This window comes from Solanum dulcamara, chromosome 11 (genome assembly GCF_947179165.1).
Source record: "Solanum dulcamara chromosome 11, daSolDulc1.2, whole genome shotgun sequence".
NCBI classification, from domain to species: Eukaryota; Viridiplantae; Streptophyta; class Magnoliopsida; order Solanales; family Solanaceae; genus Solanum; species Solanum dulcamara.
This window is the reverse complement of record NC_077247.1, coordinates 51,472,999-51,493,165: the sequence shown is the minus strand read 5'-3', so window position 1 is coordinate 51,493,165 and position 20,167 is coordinate 51,472,999. Positions and strand designations below refer to the sequence as shown.

Sequence of the window (20,167 nt, the reverse complement as noted above, 5' to 3'; positions counted from 1 at the left end):
GTACGATGGAGAGTACAATAAAATTTAAAAGTATTTATGAAATCCGCATGTTCGCCCAGACATGCTATTTGATATACAACTAAATGTATCATGATATGTTCTTTTCTCATAATTCTTTTTTGCAATGGACGGTTTGTTATACGATTTTTCATCAATTTACTTGTCCAAAGTACAACATATATAATTTTTCTTTTCTTATTTTCTTCATTAATAATTTAATTTCTTACTTTACAAATGGGAAGACGATCGAACGAACGATGAATTTTTTCGGTTCCGTTCACTCATATGCAATTATATGATTTTATATTAAATTTATATATTGTACTCGTATTTATACGCTGCTAGTTACGTAAACTTTTAGCCTAGGCATGTCTTTCAACCATTTTTTTAAAAATTTATCACGAATAATTGTAGGTACAAAATGCAAACGCTCATAACCTCTTGACTATTTACTCCTCTCATAATGGCAATTTTATGAATAGCACAGCAACCTAATATATGTTGGTGCAACAAGTGTTAATGTGGCATTTTGATATTATAAAAAATATGCATCATTTGCACTGCTACATTGACATTGATTTCCCGTCCGTTGGAGGACTTTGGAGCTTTAAAGTGTGTATCATTAGAGCAATTGATTGCTGCATTGGAACGTTGGTGGAGGCATGTGTGCCTAATTACTCCATTGAATTGGATTCATTGCTCATTAGGCTTGAATGCTTTTTGGTTACTGACTGCACGTGGTCAGCAATGGCCATTATTTCACCATTCAATCCTCATATTATTTCACTCTTTATTTTCTTCATTATGTATTGTAACTTATGTAACTTCTAGACCATTCATTTTGTCTTATTAATTATCCCATTATTTTCCTATTTATTGTGAAGAAGACTTCCTTACTTATAAATAGTGATGGTCTTCTTTTGTTTTGAGTATTAGAAAATATAAAGTGTATAAAAGTTAGTTAAAAAGAAAGTTCTTAATTATTAGTTGAACGGAAAGGTGCTTTTTGTGGAGCTTTGGGGGAAAAATAAAAAAGACTACTGCTGAGTCGGTGAAAAAATTTACTACAGTAAATTTGAATCTCCTTAAACAAGATATTCACGCCTCAATCTGAAAATATTTTATTTTCTTCATTTTCATTTTTCAGTTTGTAATTTATAATCTTATAAATTCACCAATAACAAGAGAGCATGATACTTTGCCACCATGTATAGGAAGTATTTAATTTGCAAAAGACACTCCATCGTGCCCCCAAATTAACATTATTATTGTGCTTCCTAGCCTCTGCATCATCAGAATAGAATTCAGAAGGGGATCTTAATAATTACCACTCTGTGATGCGGTCAAATATGGTAAGGTCTTTGACGAGGTCCAAGTCTATGTTACAACACCAACAATTCAGTGAAATCTCACAATATGGGGTCTGGGGAGGGTAAAGTGTATGCAGACCTTACTCTTATCAAGGTAGAACAACTGTTTCCGAGAGACCCTCGACTCAAAAAAAGCATAAAAAGAGGTCAGATAAGGCTAAGAAGTTCAAGCGTTATGGGAAAGCAAATAACGAATAACGCAAATAACGAAAGCGACACAGAGCAACACAGATAAAATAGAATAATCAAAGTACAAAAAGTAATAGAAAGATAATAACAGAAGTCAGAGCACAAGAAATTATAGTGCGCTAATGCGCCTACTAATACGGAAGAATAACGAGGCTATGTACTAGCCTTCTATTCTAATATGAGTCTTCCACATCCTCATATCTAAGGTCGTGTCCTCGGTAAGCTGTAACTGCGTCATGTTCTGTCTAATCACCTCTCCCCAATATTTCTTCGGCCTACCCCTACCTCTTTTGAAACCATCCATGGCCAACCTCTCATACCTCCGCACTGGGGCATCTGTGTCTCTCCTCTTCACATGCTCAAACCATCTCAGTCGTAGTTTCCGCATCTTGTCTTCCACCGAGGCCACTCCTATCTTGTTCCGAATAGCTTCATTTCTAATCTTGTCGCTCTTGGTATGCCCACACATCTATATCAACATTCTCATATCGGCTACTCTCATCTTTTGAATGTGAGAGACTTTAACTGACCAACACTTCGCCCCATATAACATAGCCAGTCCAAGTCTATATTAAAATGAGTAATTTTAGCCCTACCCATGTGAACAACGTAGAGATTTTTGAGACAAATCACACTGCCCATAGTGCAATAAAATTAGTTAACTAAAGCCATCATATCACATGCCGTATGACCCAAAGTATTGGGCAGATATGACCCAAAGATTGGGCAACACGTCGCAAACGCAAGGTGAATCGCACTAACTAGCTCGCAAACATCGATGTCCGTCCCATTCAAGTCACATATAAAAAAGTATTTTTAAACAACTTTCTATTCACTTTTATTTATCCAATTTTGTGCGCTCTATTAATTTATGTATAGTTTTAAGGTTTTGAAAAATAATTTGGAGAATTATTAATTAATATTGAAGATACAAGTAATTATATTTTTTTAATATATTAAAAATGATAAATAAAAAAAATCTATTTATAAAAATAAGCAAAAAGATATTTAAAATTTATTGGCCTGATCCGATTTAGCTAAAAGAGGAAATACTTTCTATCAAAATTCTTTTCATGTCCTTAAAAGACATGACTTTCTGATATTTCTCATTAATGATAAAAGGTCTTAGGTTAATTGTGACCGACTGACCTTTATCATTCAAATCCTAATTAGATAAGGGAAAGTTAATTTAGTTATAAAATCCCATCACCCACTTTGATGAAAGTGAGATTAGTACGTAATGCATGGATGGTCCTCTCTCATGTTAGAATTTGTGTTAAATTATTTATATTTACAATAATCTAGAATTAGTGAAAATCAATATATATATATATATGTGTGTGTGTGTAATGGAGCCCACATAATGGCCAAATTGGTTATGTGACTCTTTTTCTTCTCGGTGAAAGTTTGGCTATAAATAATCATATGTTCTGTGTAATTGAATATACACAGAGAACAATTCTCTCAACTCTCTCTTTCTCATTGTCTTTCTTCTTGCTTTGCTAATTTAATTTGTTTTATAACACGTTATTAGCACAAGACTCCGTCATAGCTTCTGAATCCCAATTTTATGGTAGAAAACAAATCTCGATCATATTGACCACTCCTGACAAAAGGATCTAATCTAATGGGACATGGTTGCAAGCATTTGTTTCTCTCGCATAGTTTTCTCTGTTATGTGAATAGTTTTGTTAAGTTCAGTCTCCTTGGCTTTCTGTACAACTATCTCTTCTTGCAATTTTGCCATTTTTTTTTCTTTTCCTTATCTGATCAGTTATCTCCATTCCTATGTAATTTACACCAATTGTCTCTCCTGCCTTACTAAACACAGGTTCAACATATATTAGAGAATTCTTTTACCCAAATAATCCCTTCTTTGCTGATATTCCCCTTTCCAAAACCTCTCATTTGAAGTCTCGAGATTCCTTTACATCAGTACTAGTAAAATCTTTACATTTATTTATTGATGATGTCCTCTTCATGCAGACTTGACAAACAATTGTAGATAACATAACTCATTGTCCTGGTGACGGATAATAACGGGTGCATTTTGAAGGACAAATTGTACGAAATTATCTGCTCTTTTCAGAATATGGGATAATTCTTCTACTGGAGAGGATTGTCTTTCAATGTTTTCTATGCTTTCCTGTAATTTTTCAATTAGTATTTGCATCCTGTTGAATACTTGTTTTCAATAATTTGTCCAAATATTTAGCCCTCTGCTTTCAGTATTTTATGCTGTCATACTCAGTATCTATTTCTTGTTTAGCTTGAATTTTTACATCATTTTTTAGAAGACTCTTGGAATATGTATCTCTTTAATTCTTCATCAAATATAGAGGTTGGATGTTTATCACCCTATATCTTTCTTCCTCAAATTGATACTTCTCCAATAAATCCAATTTCTTGAGCTCTGGTTATTGTTGTTGTGTTTTTCTTGAGGATTGTCTCTTATGATTTGAATTCTTCCAACTATTCAAAGAATCATATATTGTTATAACCATCCCCGACTATTGTCGGGGACAGTTTTCCTGCAAAGATATGATAAAAGTGTGAAAGCGGGGCCATTATAAAATAAGTAACAAGATATAGGAGTAAGATTTCATAGTCAAAGACTCCCCCGATTTATCTTTCAGGCTGTGTATTGGTTTCTTGTGAAATTTAATGTCATCGTTATTTCCCATGAAATCTTTGTCCCGTGATCCCCTCTTTTGAAATAATGTCGTCTCTTCTGTGTACAAAGAAAACTTCTTAGTTAGGGAGAGAGAATTGACCTCAAAATTGAGATCCTTTCATTTATCGCATGATGTCCTTTGATAACAGCCCCTACAAAGAAAGAAACAACTTTGTTGAACCCTCGATCTTTGAGAAGTAAGCAAGTTTATTTTCCGACATAAATTAGTCTTTCCCTGAAAAAGAAGAATAACTCAAAAGCCAAAGTATTAGTCTGTGTTTGTAATAATTAATGCAAAATATCACATAAACACTAAACACATAAATATTGCTTTGTTTTAAGACAAACTAATCTATGGGTGAAGAAAGAGTAAACGGACAAAAATTAATTTTATGATAAATGTGTGAGAAAAGTTGACTTGTGAATCACAATTTTTTTTGCGTTTCAACTTTTGTACCCTTGTTTTTCTTAGATGCAGAAAAAGTTCTCAATTTCTTTGAAAGAAATGAGGAAAACTGAAAACTTCAAAAACAGGGACCGAGCCTTGAAAGACTGCCTACGTATCTCACAAAGGAGAATTCAGGTCCTACGTAGTTCGACCACTTGATTTTTTTTTTGTGGAGATGAGAAAGCAAAGTTTATGATTTGAGTGTAAAGTTCGAATTTTGTTGGGAAATTAAAGACTCATTGAATATTTGAATGTACTATCGATAGTGACTCGATATTTATGCTTATGAGGCTCTAAAAAAAAAATCTAAAAGAGTGAACTAGCATGTCTCCAAATAAAGCAACATATTCACAAAACAGTTATAGCATATAGCACACAAACAATTATTGCGCATCCTAAACAGATATGTGACCTTTTTATGTCAAAGGTAAGCCTAACGATTTGAAGGATGTATTACGTCATTTGAAACATTCCATTGCCCCCAAACTTATATTTATACAAATATTATGAATAATTTGAATGGGGATACATAAATGGAAAAAAGGGATATAAATAGTCAGTCCCACGCAGGGGTACAATCTTAACTAAGCCTTCGTCGAAAATCCTTCTTTCTTGACTTCTTGACATCTCCGAACGCAACGCCTTTGGATGAAGTGTCATTTACTGAAGGTCCTTTTTTGACTAGACTAAGCTACAAAAAAAAAACTCCCAGCCCCGAGGGACAATGGTTTGCCAAACCGCGTATAAAACCTTCAAATTTAAACATATAAGTATGCTTGTCCATTTAGGCCGAGGGCCGTTTTGAACTCAAGGTGGTCTTTCTAATGGGCCTAATACGCCTTGGGTATTGGGTCGTCTTAGGCCAATGCACTAAATTAGGGATTTGGCTTTGCTCTACGCTAGGTTGACTAAGAGTGGCTTTTGCAAGACTAGTAACCCAAGCGGACAACTCAGGCTGGAACTTACGACAACCATTGGACGCATGGCGTATCAATAAATTGTCGATCGTTCCGAAAAGGGTTAAGTATAAAAAGCCCGACTGCGGTACCGCAAAATCGTTCTTTAATATACTATACATTAAATAAGAAAAATGCTATGAAATGCAAATAACAATTTAATATATAAATTAAACATATAATTGCACAATTAAGGAAAACAAGAATTACTAATTATTACAAACTCAAATAGTTAGTCAAATAAGCAATCAAATCTAATGGTTAGAACCTAATTAGTCCCCAGCGGAGTCGCCATTTCTGTTATATCGAAAAAAGACGGTTTAAAATTAATTTCAACTTTTTAGAGAAAAAATCAATTTTAGAAAAAAGGAGTCGCCACTTAATTTTTTAAAGAAATTAAGAAAACTTAATTTAAAAGACCCTAACAGATTTAAGTCTTAAAAATTCAGAGAAAAAAGGTACGAGGTTCTTATTTCCACTTTGAGAAGATGTTAAGCATTCAAAGTGGCCGCTAACGCGCGGTTATCCGATGATTTGAAAATTATTTGACTAACTTTTGAAAATATTAATTTAAAATGAAATGAAGACTTTAGAATTATTTTTTAGAAAAAAAAAAGAAGATTAAACTTAAACATTGAAAATAATATAGATGTATATATAAAAAAAGTAAAAGTTTATCAAATAAATAAGTAAAGGTAGAAAATTATTTAAAGAGTAAACTTAACATGAATTGGTTTATCTTTAGGGGAATCTAATTAGGTTAAAATAAATTAAAATTAATATCTAAGAAAGTATAACTAACATAAATAACTAAATTATTACAATCCGAATCAATATAAATACAATAAATAATACATGAACAACAATAATAATGACAACAATAATAATAATAAGAACAACAACAACAACAACAACAACAACAATAATAATAATAATAAGAACAACAATAATAAGAACAACAATAATAATAATAACAATAATAATAAGAAGAAGAACAACAACAACAACAACAATAATAATAATAATAATAACAACAACAATAAGAAGAACACAATAACAATAACAACAACAACAACAATAATAATAATAATAAGAACAACAATAATAATAATAATAATAATAATAATAATAATAATAATAATAGTAATCAACAACAACAATAATAAAAACAACAACAATAATAAGAACAACAATAATAATAACAACAACAATAATAATAAGAACAAACAATAATAATAATAATAGTAATAATAATAGTAATCAACAACAACAATAATAAAAACAACAACAATAATAAGAACAACAATAATAATAAGAACAATAATAATAATAAGAACAAACAATAATAATAATAATAGTAATAATAATAATAATATCAAACTACTTGGAAAAATAATGAACAAAACTAAGTGCTTTAATAAAATAATCCTAACATATTCTAGCTAATTAACTCTAACACATGCTAGCTAATTAATCCTAACACATGCTAACTATAACAAATTTATATCATTAATTCTAATTATTCTTATATACATACTAAAAAAAAATAAGACTATGAATCAACTAAATATAAAACGTGAAATAATTAAGTAAAATAAAACTGAAAAAATATTTTACCTCTTTCCGGGCCAAGATTGAGAACGATGAGCGGAAGACAACTTCACCACCACCCAATAGCTTGATGGAACTCCAATCTACAAAACAAAGAAAAAGATTTTAAAAAAAAAGTTTAGACTCGAACCTTCGTGGGTTCTTAGCCTAAATTTCAACTTCAATCTCATATTTTCCGTGAAGAAAATATAGATTGAAAGCTAGAAATTTTCACAACTTTTAGGCTGGGGACAAAAGTCCAAAATCCTAGCCAAGTTAAGAAAAACTTCTAACTTTGGGGTGGTTAAAAAACCTCCTCCTTCTTCTCTTTCTTAATGAAAATATGAGCCTTTATATAGGCTCCAAAAACCCCAAATTTTCCATGTATTTTCGATGTGGGAGTTTGTTTGTTTTTTTTTTTTTTTTTTTTTTTTTAGAAAAAACTAAAATTTTCAAAAATGCAAACTATAATTAAACTAACCTAACTAACATTGTATTTAGTAAAAATAAAATCTTTTAAGGTGATTTTTGAATAACCACATAAATATTAATCAAATATATAGTTATATAGAAATATGTATATTATACTAAAATTTATAAAAAGATAAAAATAGTTAAGAATAATATGAAAATATTTTTTTTTTATTTTTTTTATAAAAGCTAATTATTTCAAAAATGTTTGAATTCAAAGAAACTCGATAACTAATTTGCGTTATGGATGGTCAAAATTGGGTGTCAACACCTAACGTGAAGACATTAGAACGGTATCAAACATATTTTGCGATTCCTAAAGGGTACCATTGGTATGAGTTTGTTTTATATTAACAAAGGATGTGTAAATCTTATTGGTTATGCAGATGCAGGTTATTTATCACACCCATATAAAACTCGATTTCAAACAAGCTATCTATTTACATACGGAGGAACTGCTATATCATGACGATCTACAAATCAATCTATTGCTACTACTTTTTCAAATCATGCTGAAATAATAGCAATTCATGAACCAAGTAGAGAATGTGTGTAGTTGAGATCAATGATACAGTTCATTAAAGAAATATGCGGCCCAAAAAATAATGTCAAAGTACCCACAGTTATATTCGAAGATAATGATGCGTGCATAACTCAATTGAAAGGTGGCTTCATAAAAGGAAACATAACGAAATATATTTCACCAAAATTATTCTTCACACATGATCTCCAGAAGAGTGATGATATTGATTATAACAAGTTCGTTTGAGTGATAATCTTACAAATTTATTCACATAGATATTACCAACATCAACTTTTGAGAAGCTAAAATATAAGATTAGAATGCGTTATCTCCAAAATATCAAATGAAGTTTTCATAAAGGGGAGTAAAATACGCGATGTACTCTTTTTCCCTTAACCAAGATTTTGTCCCACTGAATTTTTCTTGTAAGTGTTTTAATAAGGCAATACTCAAGGCGTATTACTAGATGTGTGTACTCTCTTTCCTTCACTAGGCTTTTTCCCACTGGGTTTTTCCTAGTAAGGTTTTAACGAGGCACAACATCTATGGGTGTTCAGGATAACTATATATATTTGTTCTTTCACTAGAATTTTTCTTTTACATGGACATACAAGGAGGAGTATTATAAAATATAAAGTAGTGGATGCTCCATTTATAATGGAGCCCACATAATGGCCAAATTGGTTATGTGACTCTTTTTCTTCTCTGTGAAAGTTTGGCTATAAATAGACATATATTCTGTATAATTGAATATAAACAGAAAACAATTCTCTCAACTCTCTCTTTTTCTTTATCTTCCTTCTTGCTTTGCTAATTTAATTTTTTTTATATATATATATATATATAGTATATCTCATCCCTCTCCCACAATCCTTAATGGTATATAATAAAAGTGCTGTTGAGTCCTCTTTTAAGTCTCAAAAGCTACACCGATAGTGTCCCAAGGCCCCCAATCCCAACCCCCCTCCCCTCATGACAAAAACAAAATGGAGGAAATAAAAAGGACGAAAAGAAGATTACATAAATGTACGTAGCTTCCTATATATCGGTCTTAATTCATTGAAGAAGGCAGAGGCCCAAGGGAATTAAACTTGGTTAGTACATTAAAGATATATAATTGATGTTGTGGGACGCTCTTAGTGAATAATGTTCATGCATGCTCAGTCATGTCATAATTTAAACTTGATGAGTTTTAAATTTTATAATAACAATATTAGATGTTAATAATTGAGTTTTGAATTTTAATTTTTGAAATATAAATACAAAATTTGAACTAAAATAACTATTGAATCCGTACATAACCTTGTAGCTCTCCCTTGCTCCGCGACAATGTGCCAAAGATAGACATGTATGGTGCTGGGGTTTTGCGCGATAAAACTGTGCATGAAACTTTATGAGAGGATAAAAGAAGAATTGGGAAAGGGACCTCTCCTATCAAGGGTCTTCAGTGATCTCAAACACACTGAATCTGTCCTTAGCTAAATACTGTGCCCATATATATTTGAGCACTGCCAAAAGCTAATCTTGTAGCATCACTTTCATCAATAATTAGTAGGATAAAATGTACCTCCTCAATTATTGCATTCTAACTTTAATTTTGTCTTTTCTATCCGATGAAAATTACGTTCCTTCCATCTATGAGGGATCGGAGTCATTTATGTTTAGTTACTAGAAAATATATTTAGTACTACATCCCCCTTCCGTATTTTGCCAGTCTCACTTATAATTTACAAAACTTGAATAAATCGAAAATTCGACAAAATTTAAGTGATAAAAAATTAATTGGTGAAATTTGATTCTAACATTTCGAAAAACTGATTTGATGATTTAGTTTTTTTTTTTGTGTGATAATAAGCTTTAATTTGATTGGTCCAGTGCGATTTAAACGCTTGACATGCTTGGATTCAAAAGTTGTTTTCTACCTTTGGTATACCAATTTGTTCGACACGTGGCATCTTTCCTTTGGATATTTTGATTAATTTAGTGCCACGTATTTTGATATGCAACACTAACTTGAGTTTCAAGATTGAACTAAGAACCATTTAGACCTTGGGCTAGTGAGCTCATCATTTGACATCCAATTGGATTGACTAACCCAAATTTAATTGGACCTTTATTTAAGTCCAATATCTATACTATATAAGAGGGTACTACCAAATCAATAAATACTCTCCACGTGGATCGTCTTAGACGCCAAAGGGTAGTTACGTAAATAAATTAAAAAAGAGGGCCGCTTCTAATGAAGGGTGGTTCTGTAATTTCATTCATTTGAACCTCTAAAATCTGTACATGTCTCCTGTTAGAGACCCACGTGAGCTGCAATTTCCATCTTCCCAACACACATGCAATTTGCTTATGTTTCTTCTACTGTTGCTGGTGAGTTTTTCCCCTGCTCTCTTTGTCCTCTCCTTTGGGATCTTCTGAAAATTTCCTGAATATGGCCATTATATTGTGTGGGAAAAAAAATTCTGCTCCACACGTTTTCAATTTTGTGAAGAAAAAAAAATCGTTTTTTTTTTTTACAGATTTAGCACCACCGAAGCTCTAACTTGAGTAGTTGTGATTGCTAATTGCTTCATGGTTCTACAGTATTACCGATTTCGATAAAACTTTGGAAAGGTACGCATTTGCTTTCCCATGTTTACCTCTAGGTACTGTGATGATAATTGATATTATTTTAAGTTGTGTATATACAGATGTTTCTGAAATAAAATAAAATAAAATAAACTATAGGCGTTTGATCTGCCAACATTTGCCATGCTCACTATGTGTTCGAAAATTTGTTCTAAAGAAAGAAGGAAGGAATGGCCATCAGTGATTGATTGTAATAAGTAATGGGTTTCGCTTACTCGAGTTAGGCTTTTGCCTTAGAACGATGATTACGCCGTAATTGGCTCTTAGCTTCTGTTTGTTGGTTCTAGATAGAGCACAATCAACCTCTCAACCTTAAGACCCCCTACTCTACAAAACAAAGACGACTGAAAAATCTCTTCATACGATACTGTACCTATACAGTCATAGTACCATTGGGATGTTGGGAGTTCATAAGACCCCATTTTTCACTAAAGGCACCATGAAAAACACCTATATTGTAATACATAGGAGCTTAAGAGGAAGGACACCTAGGCAACAATGCTACTATTGGCACCCCAAACTATAATGCATACCCTTTTAATTTGATTCAAATATTATATAATTTCAATCTTGCATAACAGTTATAATAAGTTTACATCAGCCAAAATTAGTCGAGATGATAAGAAAATGTGTGAATATAAAACCACCTGGTGTCATTACACACTTAATAGATTCAAGTCCTACATTGTAAATTGCAAATGGAAAGTGTGCTGAAATTTGTGTAGTTGGCTGCTCCAGATACTTCTTTCGTTCCCTTTTTTATATACACTAATACGCTGATTCGTATTAGACTAACTTTAAGATGATCTTTATGATTTTTCCTTTCTAACAAAGGCACAACTGCTTGGCCACTATAAGGTAGTTAGGCGAAAAATATGTCCTTTTTTCTGTAACAATGGTCGTTATATTTTCTTCGCCCCACTGCCTTTTGAATAGTAACTATTAACTTGTAATTTTGAACTCAAAAGAGGCAAGAAACAGATTAGCAGGAGGTGCGTTTGAGCTAAACTAAAAACTGCAGAACACTCTTTTGCTAACCAATTGTGTCCAATTTCTTTTCTTGGCTTCCCAAGATTATGACAGGTACCAAAATTTTCTCTTATTTCTATATTAGATGTTCATCCTTTGATTGTGCTAAGGTGAGAACTATACGTAATTGGAAAGATTCAGTCATGACTTTTTGTTCAATTAGCTAATATCTTAAGGTCAACATAGTTGTTTATTAAGAAAATTGTTTTGGTGTGCCTGAAGAATCACCTTCACAAAGCAATTGTCGTTTTCTTTAAACTTTGGCTGGGATTGTATCTAGTATCTTGATAGAGGAGTGTGTGGTAGTACTTTAATTTTCTTTCCCAAATTATACTATTCTGAGTAGTTCCAAGGTGGAGGTTCCCATTCAAATATCATACTGTATGTAGATCCGTTTTAGTCTTTGGAAAAGATGCTGCTCGGGTCCTTCAAAAATATCGTTGCATCCGTCTCATATCCGCTAAAAAGTATGCATTTTGGCGAATTCGACATGGGTGTGACAATATTTTTGGAGTATTCGAACAACATGGATGAAAGAACATAAGTTATACAACTCTAGAAGCACTATATGCTCTTCAATTATTGGTTTGCTCTGGAGGAAGAACATTAAATAACTCCAGGACAAATAGCCAACAATGATACCCTAACAAATTAAGCAATAATATTTTCAAAATGGACCTATTGTTGACACCTATCTCTCTAAATGATATATGTGATGACAAATCTTGCAAATTGTTTTCCATAAGGGTCCATGTTAATCCCATTTTTTGAAAAGTTTTTCTTTTTAAAAAAAGAGGGTGTTAGCAGATTCATTGCAAAAAGATAAACCTGATGTGCGTTTGGAGAACTTCCAATCACCTAATCCATCTGCTAAATGTAAGAGCGATGAAATTTTTAGAAACCCAACTTAAAAATTTAGGTTAAAATAAAAAATAAAGTAAAAGAAACTTACTAAGAGTTATATTTCACTAATGCAGAGACTTAACAGAGAATAAACCAAAAAGAGAAACAAATAGGTAGATAAGCGAGAGCGAGAGGAACTTACAATTGAAGTTTGCTTATACCGGTAAGCCTTAAGGCTCTGTAGTGGAAGGGAAAAGTGACTACGGAGAATCCTAAGGAAAGTATTAAAGAAAAGATACAATGGAGAAGGAAAGTGATGTGGGTATCCATCCTTGGTGGTCCACTCATACGTGGAGATTATTAATTGGTTTCGTAGTATCGAGGGAACTCCCACTTATATAGTATAAACTAGCCCGTGCTACGGGCCCAACATGAGCTAGTAAACTTAAATAAATAAGAGAATTGTAGGCCATATAATGAAATAAAACTCGTAATTACTATTTATATGATACTTTCAAGCTAATTATTTAATATAACAGTAATTTTTAAAACATAAAAAAATTCAAAAGTAAGTGTAACTCTTGATTTTAGGATCCAAATATTGTTCTCTCCCCCATCCCTTTAAATGATCCCGTTCTCTCGAATTTCTTGAATTCAAACTTAGTTGAATCACAAGCTTTTAGAATTTAGATACATTTTCTTAAAGCTTTTTTCAAACTTATTGTTCTAATCATAAAAATCACTACATAAGACGTTAATAGAACGCCTTCTGTTTTTTCTTAGTCATTCTATTTACGTTATAAATTATATGTATTAACTATGAGAGTTTCAAAATTACAAATCAAATAATACCATATTAATTTTATACATAAATAACTTACCTCCTAACCAATTATCAAAGATGATATTATTATTGCAAGATTTAATTCTTGCATAACTCACCACACAAAAAGTTGATGAGGAAAAATCCTCCTTTTGTTAAACTTTAAGGACCTTTTGTGTACAAGATAATTTGTGAAGGACAAAAGTAGTTCTACTCATATACGTAAGGGACCAATTGTTTTTTTTTCCTATTTTAGTTTACTGTTTTTCTTTCTAGAACCCGATATCTCTCCCGTCGTAAAGGACAAAAAGCAAACCCTCCCCCGTTACCCCTCCCGCCACCGGTTTGCCACCGCCAGCGGCAAATCCACCTCCCTTGTCGCCGTGAAGTTTCCTCCCTGCGTTGTTTGGTTGCCTTCAATTTCAAACTCTCGATTATATCCTCTGCCCTTTTATTGGTATGTATCTCTCACTATTTCTTTTAGCTTTTATTATCTTTCTTCTCATTTGTTTCTTCCCGAGTTTTTGATTTTGCTGGATTTATGGAATAGATTTGTTTGAACTATTTTGCTTGTTTTGGGAGTGATTTACTTGCTATTTTCGTTGAACAACTTTAGTTTCTCTTCTTCTATTTATTAGCATGGTTCACAAATTGCTAGATAAGAGCAAACTGGTTTTAAATTTTAAGGTCATTTTTCTCAAATTGTAAATGGAAATGTTTTTTTTTATATTAACAATATTATTGAACGTTTATTTGCTTTAGGTTTTTGCCATTATTAGCCTTTTTAGCTCGATTAATTTGTCTATATAAACTGGAAATACGAATACCTGAACCAGAGACAAAAATAATAGATAATTGGCTAAATGTATACTCTATTTGGACCATGTTAATGATAACATGTTTATGCTCAAAGCAGTGTGGCACCCGGAACCTCCTAATTCTGAATCCACTCTTGGATTGACTACGGTGAACTACTCGACTGTCTCTTTCTCAAAGCAAAATCAGAGCTGTAAGTTCCCATTTTCCTCATTTTCAGTCCATCCGCGTCCTCCTCTAACTGATTCTTTGTCTTTGTTAATACCGAAGCCCTTACTTTGTCCCTTTTTCCAATGCTTTGTATTGTTAGATGGAGAATTCAGATACTCCAGCATGTGATTCAAATGCTGCCAAAGCTGAAGCTGAACAGCTGCCAGCAGCTCCTGGTAAGAGACCTCCTCCTCCTTCTCAACTAGAAACAACTCTACCCAATTTATTTGTGGTTACTGGCATCCTGTCATTTAGGATCTCATCTGAAGTTGATTTAGAAAATATAGCCTAATAAATATCATACCAAAGCTTTGGGACAAAAGTGGAAACATGTGTAATTAATTTTCATAACATATCAGATTATAGTGATGATAAGTCACTGTAATCTGATTCTTACCATCACCATTATCAGATTCTCAGAAGCTGCAGCTACCACTGTACTGAGTATTAGAATTGGACCTTCTGAATGGTTAGTATATTATCTAATAATTCACCGTAATTTGATTCTTAGAAGCTGCTGTTACCGCCATAGTAAGTATTAAAATAAACTGTTCAGAGGTTTAGTTCTTACAATCACAATCTTTGAAGAATATGAACTTATCTGTCCATCGTAAATGCTTTTCACTCGCTATTGTGTCGCTTGTCGGCACTTCAGCTTTTATTTCTTACATTTATTGAGACCTGCTCCTCCATTTGGCACTGCTCTTGAACATGATCTTATTTGGCAGTCAAATTATTCATAATATTCTCTGGGAAAGCTGCTGTACCAAACACTTTGGAGAATTTTCCGTAAACTTTTCCCTGGAAGTACAAAGCTGTAAGCTCTAAGTTCAATTTGCTTTCCTAGTTATTTTTGGGTTGATGTTGGAAATTCCAAAATTCTTGAAAGCCCTGAAAATGATAATTCTCTAGGAGAAACTTATAGCACTCATTACAGTTTTATGTTGATAGATCATCTCTTCATTTGAAGTATTTAAAATTTTGATTGGATATCACTTATGGGGTAAAGATTCTGAAAGCTTTGTAATGATTGCCGAAAGATGATGCTTTTATTTGAGAAAATTTCATTCTGGGTGTTACTACTCATGTTCTGCTTTACCAAATAAACTAAATTTACATCTTTTTTCTGAACTTCTAATTTGATTGAAGCCATAAAAGCATATGTTGTAGATCTCTTTAGTTACCATCTGATGCAGGACTTGTGACAACTGACAAGTCCTCTAGACAGTTACTACTGTGGTGTTTATGAAACTGATGTTTATGTGTGTGTTGAGAGGTAGCTATTCTCAATATTCAATTATTTGGTTCTAGGCATTATGAAGGGTAGGTTTATGTTGTGGCTAGGAGCAGCTTGGGGCTATGCAACCCGCTGTAGTAATGAAAGCATACCTCTTTCCATGCAACAACTGAAGTTTCTACGCAGTTCTAGATTCTTTTTTTCATGGCAAGCATTAGATAGCACTAGGAGTTCCAGGGAAGTATTAAACAGGCATTCCATAGCAGTCCAACCTACTAGAAAAAATGGGGAGAAATTTCTGATTATGCATAATGCATTGGGATCCCAGTGGTAGAACATGGTTCTAGTCTGAAGCACCTATCTACTCGCTTATCATTATTATTATTATGTTAGCATTACCTTATTCTTCAATTTCATTACTAATGTTGTTTCTTTTACTTTGGTTGTCTGTACTATTTTTGCTGTTAGTCCTGCTCTTTTCTTCAATATTTTCATCATAGCTCTTTTACTCTTGCATTTTATTTTAATTTTTTTTTTCAAACCTGTTCTAAAAACCGATTTTTTTTTTGAGCCGAGGGTTTATTGGAAACCTCTCTACCCACAAAGGTAGGGGTAAGCGTACACCCCACTCTCTCCAGACCCTATGGGTCCACACTGGATATGTTGCTGTTGGCGTCCTGTCATTAGTTTTTTACTCTACTGTCAATTTATCCATGTTTATGAATGGAACACATTGACTTGATCAAAAAAAAAATTGCTTTAAAAAATTAGAATTTAGCTGGAGCAATATATGGTTGTCTCTGAGCAATGAAATCAAAATGTAATTTTGTCCATTTAAAAAAAATATATAATTCTTTATATTATTATTTCAAGATTCGTTGTTTGGAATTAAAATTAAGCTCTACAAGTTTAAGTGTTTTGATTAGCTTTAATGCTTTCCATGATGTCATACACACAATATTAGATTTCTAAAAGGCTTTACAGGCAAACTAATATGGTAACATAATTTCATCCAACTTGTTTCTCTAGTTGCAAATGAAACAAATAATTTTTCAAGTCCATATATTTGTTGTCACACAGGATTGTCTAGAGTTTGGCAGTGGAGATGACTGTACTGATGTTTCAATCAGTACTGTTTTTGTTAGTACCCCTGGGTTTACATTTATTATAATGTATTCTACGCTAGCAAATATTAATCCTAAGTTCCTTTTCTCCTCTAGCTCGCTTTTCCTTCTCTTGTCAATTTACTGTCGCTTTTTTACTTTTGCTTAATATGTTTTTTTGTATCCTTTTTTCTATTGCAGTATGCAATTTTTTCAAAAAACCATCCAAGGGAAAAAATATCAGAAAGCGTCCTACGGTTGAAGAGGGGGAGAATGAAGATGCAGACGGTGATAGTTTAGTCATATATACCAAGAAAAAGTCAGCGGTTGGTAATAATAAGCTACACTTCTCAACTGGACCTTCAAAGTCCAACAAGGATGCTGAATCCAATGTGGATCCAAAAGCGTCTCGTTTTCATTTTGAGTCCTCAAAGGAAATTCAAGTTCAAAATGATAGTAGAGCGACAGCCACTTTAGAAACTGAGACTGAGTTCTCTAAAGATGCCCGGGCCATTCGTGAAAGAGCTCTGAAGCAGGCAGAGGAGGCTTTAAAGGGAAAAAGCAAGACAGGTGGTGATGAGAAACTGTATAAGGGTATGAATCAATATACTGATTACAAAGCTGGTTTGAGAAGAGAACATACTATTTCTAGTGAGAAAGCTGGTGGAGCGCATGGCCCTCTCAGGGCTTCTGCTCACATCAGAGTTTCAGCAAGGTTTGACTATCAACCAGATATCTGTAAGGACTATAAAGAGACGGGATATTGTGGATACGGGGACTCCTGCAAATTTATGCATGACCGTGGAGATTATAAGTCTGGGTGGCAGATGGAAAAGGAGTGGGAGGAAGCCGAGAAAGAGAGGAAAAGAAAATTGGCTATGGGGATGCTCAATGAAGACGACGAAGATGCAGAGAAGAGTGATGAGGATGATGATGACGACGCATTACCATTTGCTTGTTTTATCTGCAGAGAGCCTTTTGTTGATCCTGTTATGACCAAATGCAAGCATTACTTCTGTGAGCACTGTGCATTAAAGGTAATTTCAATTACCTTTTACTCTCGTTTGCTTGATCATTTCATGTGGTCTGTGAACAACATCCTTTTGTGTACCTTCTCCATTTCTCTTGTTTTTAACTTTTTCCTCTTATTTGAGATGACATAGTTTATTTCCCCACCTTCCCCAAAGCTCAACCAACTAATAAGGAATGGCAACAGAGTGAAAGAGAGATGGTTGTAAAAGACTTTCTTGGTGCCTTTTTCTATTGACACTAATATATAATGAAATTACCAGTTGAAATAGGCAAGAGTTGCAAGTATTTTAATATATCTTTTTCCTCGAGTAAAAGCTGCCTCTTGTATTGGTTTGGACTTTTGTCAAACAATATAGACTTGAAAATAGTTTGAGCTACTGTCACCTAGTGCACACAGCTATGACTTATTTATACTTTCTTTGTGGATTGCAAGTTAATCTTTTCTTTTTCTTTTTGGTGGTTGTGGTTAACAGCACCATGCAAAGAATAAGAAGTGCTATGTATGCAACCAGCCAACACTTGGGATATTTAATACAGCATTTGAAATACGCAAGAGAATGATGGCTCAAGGAAAATGATGGATCTTCTGCCAGTTCTCTCTTTCACGATGCCATAGAAATGGATCTTGCTTTACTGTAAGTGCCTACAAATTGGATACATTAGATTTAAAGTGTTCATTTTCATATGTATAAGGTATAACCCTATATGTTTTCTTGCTAGAGCTGTTGCACAACTGATTCTCGACCTGCTATACTCCGCCTACATACTTAAGAGCATTTGGTTTTGATACGTAGGTACATGTTAGCCTTGTAAAAATAGGAATACCTACATGTTTAGGACAATGCTTAATGGATCAAAATAAAGTTTATTTAAAAGAATACTTCCTAATAGATTGGAATTAGGGCTGTTCAAAACCGAACCTAAACAGACTTTCTGTACCTAAACCAACAAAAACTGGAACTAGCAGAATCCCAAAATCGCATGTCCAAACGCTATTTGAAATCATTATTTCATATCGCATATCCAAACACAAGCCAAGAGTCTGTAAGGGAGCCCAAGTTAACTGTAGGGTAGAATTTACTGATTCTCTCCTTAATCAGCTTCAAGATTCCTTTGTTTTGTACTTTTCTGTATTTTATACAAAGAGAATTATAGTTTTCTGCTGCAGCATATTAATATGAGTTGGTTGGTTCTGCCGTGACTTCTCTGCAAGTTGTAAGGTTGACTATGCTGTCCCATTATGGTTAACTGTCTTGCTCCTCCTGGTTTTTCATGATAATCTTAGTGTTTGGTTCAACACTAATAGACTCTGGTTTTCGGTTATGAATTGCTTGATGGGTGTTAAGGAATTGAATATGTAGGTGAACTGATGTAAATGGGAACTGGCGGCAATGCTCAGTTGTTCACCTTTTATTTCTGTGAATGTGGTGATATAATACGTGACACGTGCCCCACTTCCCAAAGATAAACATAAATTGTATAATTAGGGGATGCAATTAACAGTACCTGAATTAGTTTCTTTATTTGGCAGGATGTATGATGGTTCAAGTAACTGATTGTGATTGATGTATGATCCGGAAGTTTGAAACAACACCAAAGCTGGTGGAAGATGAAGAATAGGACGTTGACTTGAACACCCAATATCACACTCTCTCCTTTGATGTGAAGAGTCAATAGATATGTTCTGATATAAGTACGACGACTTGTATGGAACTAGAGGATGTGTTTTTCCTTTTTTCGTTACCTTAGTCATGCATTTTGGAATTTTAAGCCTACATGATAGATTTAGTGAATCACTTCAGTTGCTGGTGTATCTGTCTCAACTAGATATCATATCCTTTGGCTGGGCTGAATACGAGGGGACTAAAATTGTAAACTTGGTGGTTAAATAAACTTTTTAACTTGTATTTTATGACTCAATGGAAATGACATTACGATTTTCAAATCTGATGGTTCAGTTGAGTTAACCTGCATGGACGACCAAATCAAAACCCCAATTCTTTTTCTTTGAGAGATTATAGGGCTCACTACTTTGTTAAATCGAATTTCATAAGTCTAATTGAGCTGAGAATGAACCGAATTTCTCAACCAGGATGTCTTCTTCTGTCTTTAAGGTGTACTTTTTTCCTGGCTCCTATGTGCTACAGTAGTGACTGTTTGTGCTGAGTCTAATCATTGGATAAACTAGAATAAGTGCTAGTACAAGTTACTAGTAATAG

General features: G+C 33.4%; 1 protein-coding gene across 5 annotated transcripts; it reads left to right on the top strand.

Moving 5' to 3' along the window:
* The first annotated feature begins 10,512 nt into the window (after positions 1-10,512).
* LOC129872819 (zinc finger CCCH domain-containing protein 1-like) lies at positions 10,513-19,868 on the top strand. Of its 5 annotated transcripts, XM_055947710.1 has the most exons (7): positions 10,513-10,597; positions 10,747-10,840; positions 14,467-14,559; positions 14,677-14,752; positions 17,118-17,953; positions 18,422-18,583; positions 19,480-19,868. In XM_055947710.1, exons 4-6 carry the CDS (start codon positions 14,677-14,679, stop codon positions 18,524-18,526), a joined length of 1,017 nt encoding a protein of 338 aa, XP_055803685.1. In that variant the 5' UTR covers positions 10,513-10,597; positions 10,747-10,840; positions 14,467-14,559; the 3' UTR covers positions 18,527-18,583; positions 19,480-19,868. The 5 variants fall into 5 exon arrangements, with proteins under 5 accessions (XP_055803685.1, XP_055803683.1, XP_055803684.1 ...); XM_055947708.1 differs by lacking the exons at positions 10,513-10,597; positions 10,747-10,840 and adding an exon at positions 13,629-14,007; XM_055947709.1 differs by lacking the exons at positions 10,513-10,597; positions 10,747-10,840 and adding an exon at positions 13,629-14,007 and having other exon boundaries at positions 14,464-14,559.
* The last annotated feature ends 299 nt before the right edge of the window (positions 19,869-20,167 follow it).

Bases quoted from the DNA above. Each gene is read 5' to 3' on its own strand.
- LOC129872819 (XM_055947710.1), top strand. From the start codon at position 14,677: ATGGAGAATTCAGATACTCCAGCATGTGATTCAAATGCTGCCAAAGCT. The intron at 14,753-17,117 runs GTAAGAGACCTC...TTTCTATTGCAG, and splicing joins ACAGCTGCCAGCAGCTCCTG to TATGCAATTTTTTCAAAAAA. The intron at 17,954-18,421 runs GTAATTTCAATT...TGTGGTTAACAG, and splicing joins GTGAGCACTGTGCATTAAAG to CACCATGCAAAGAATAAGAA.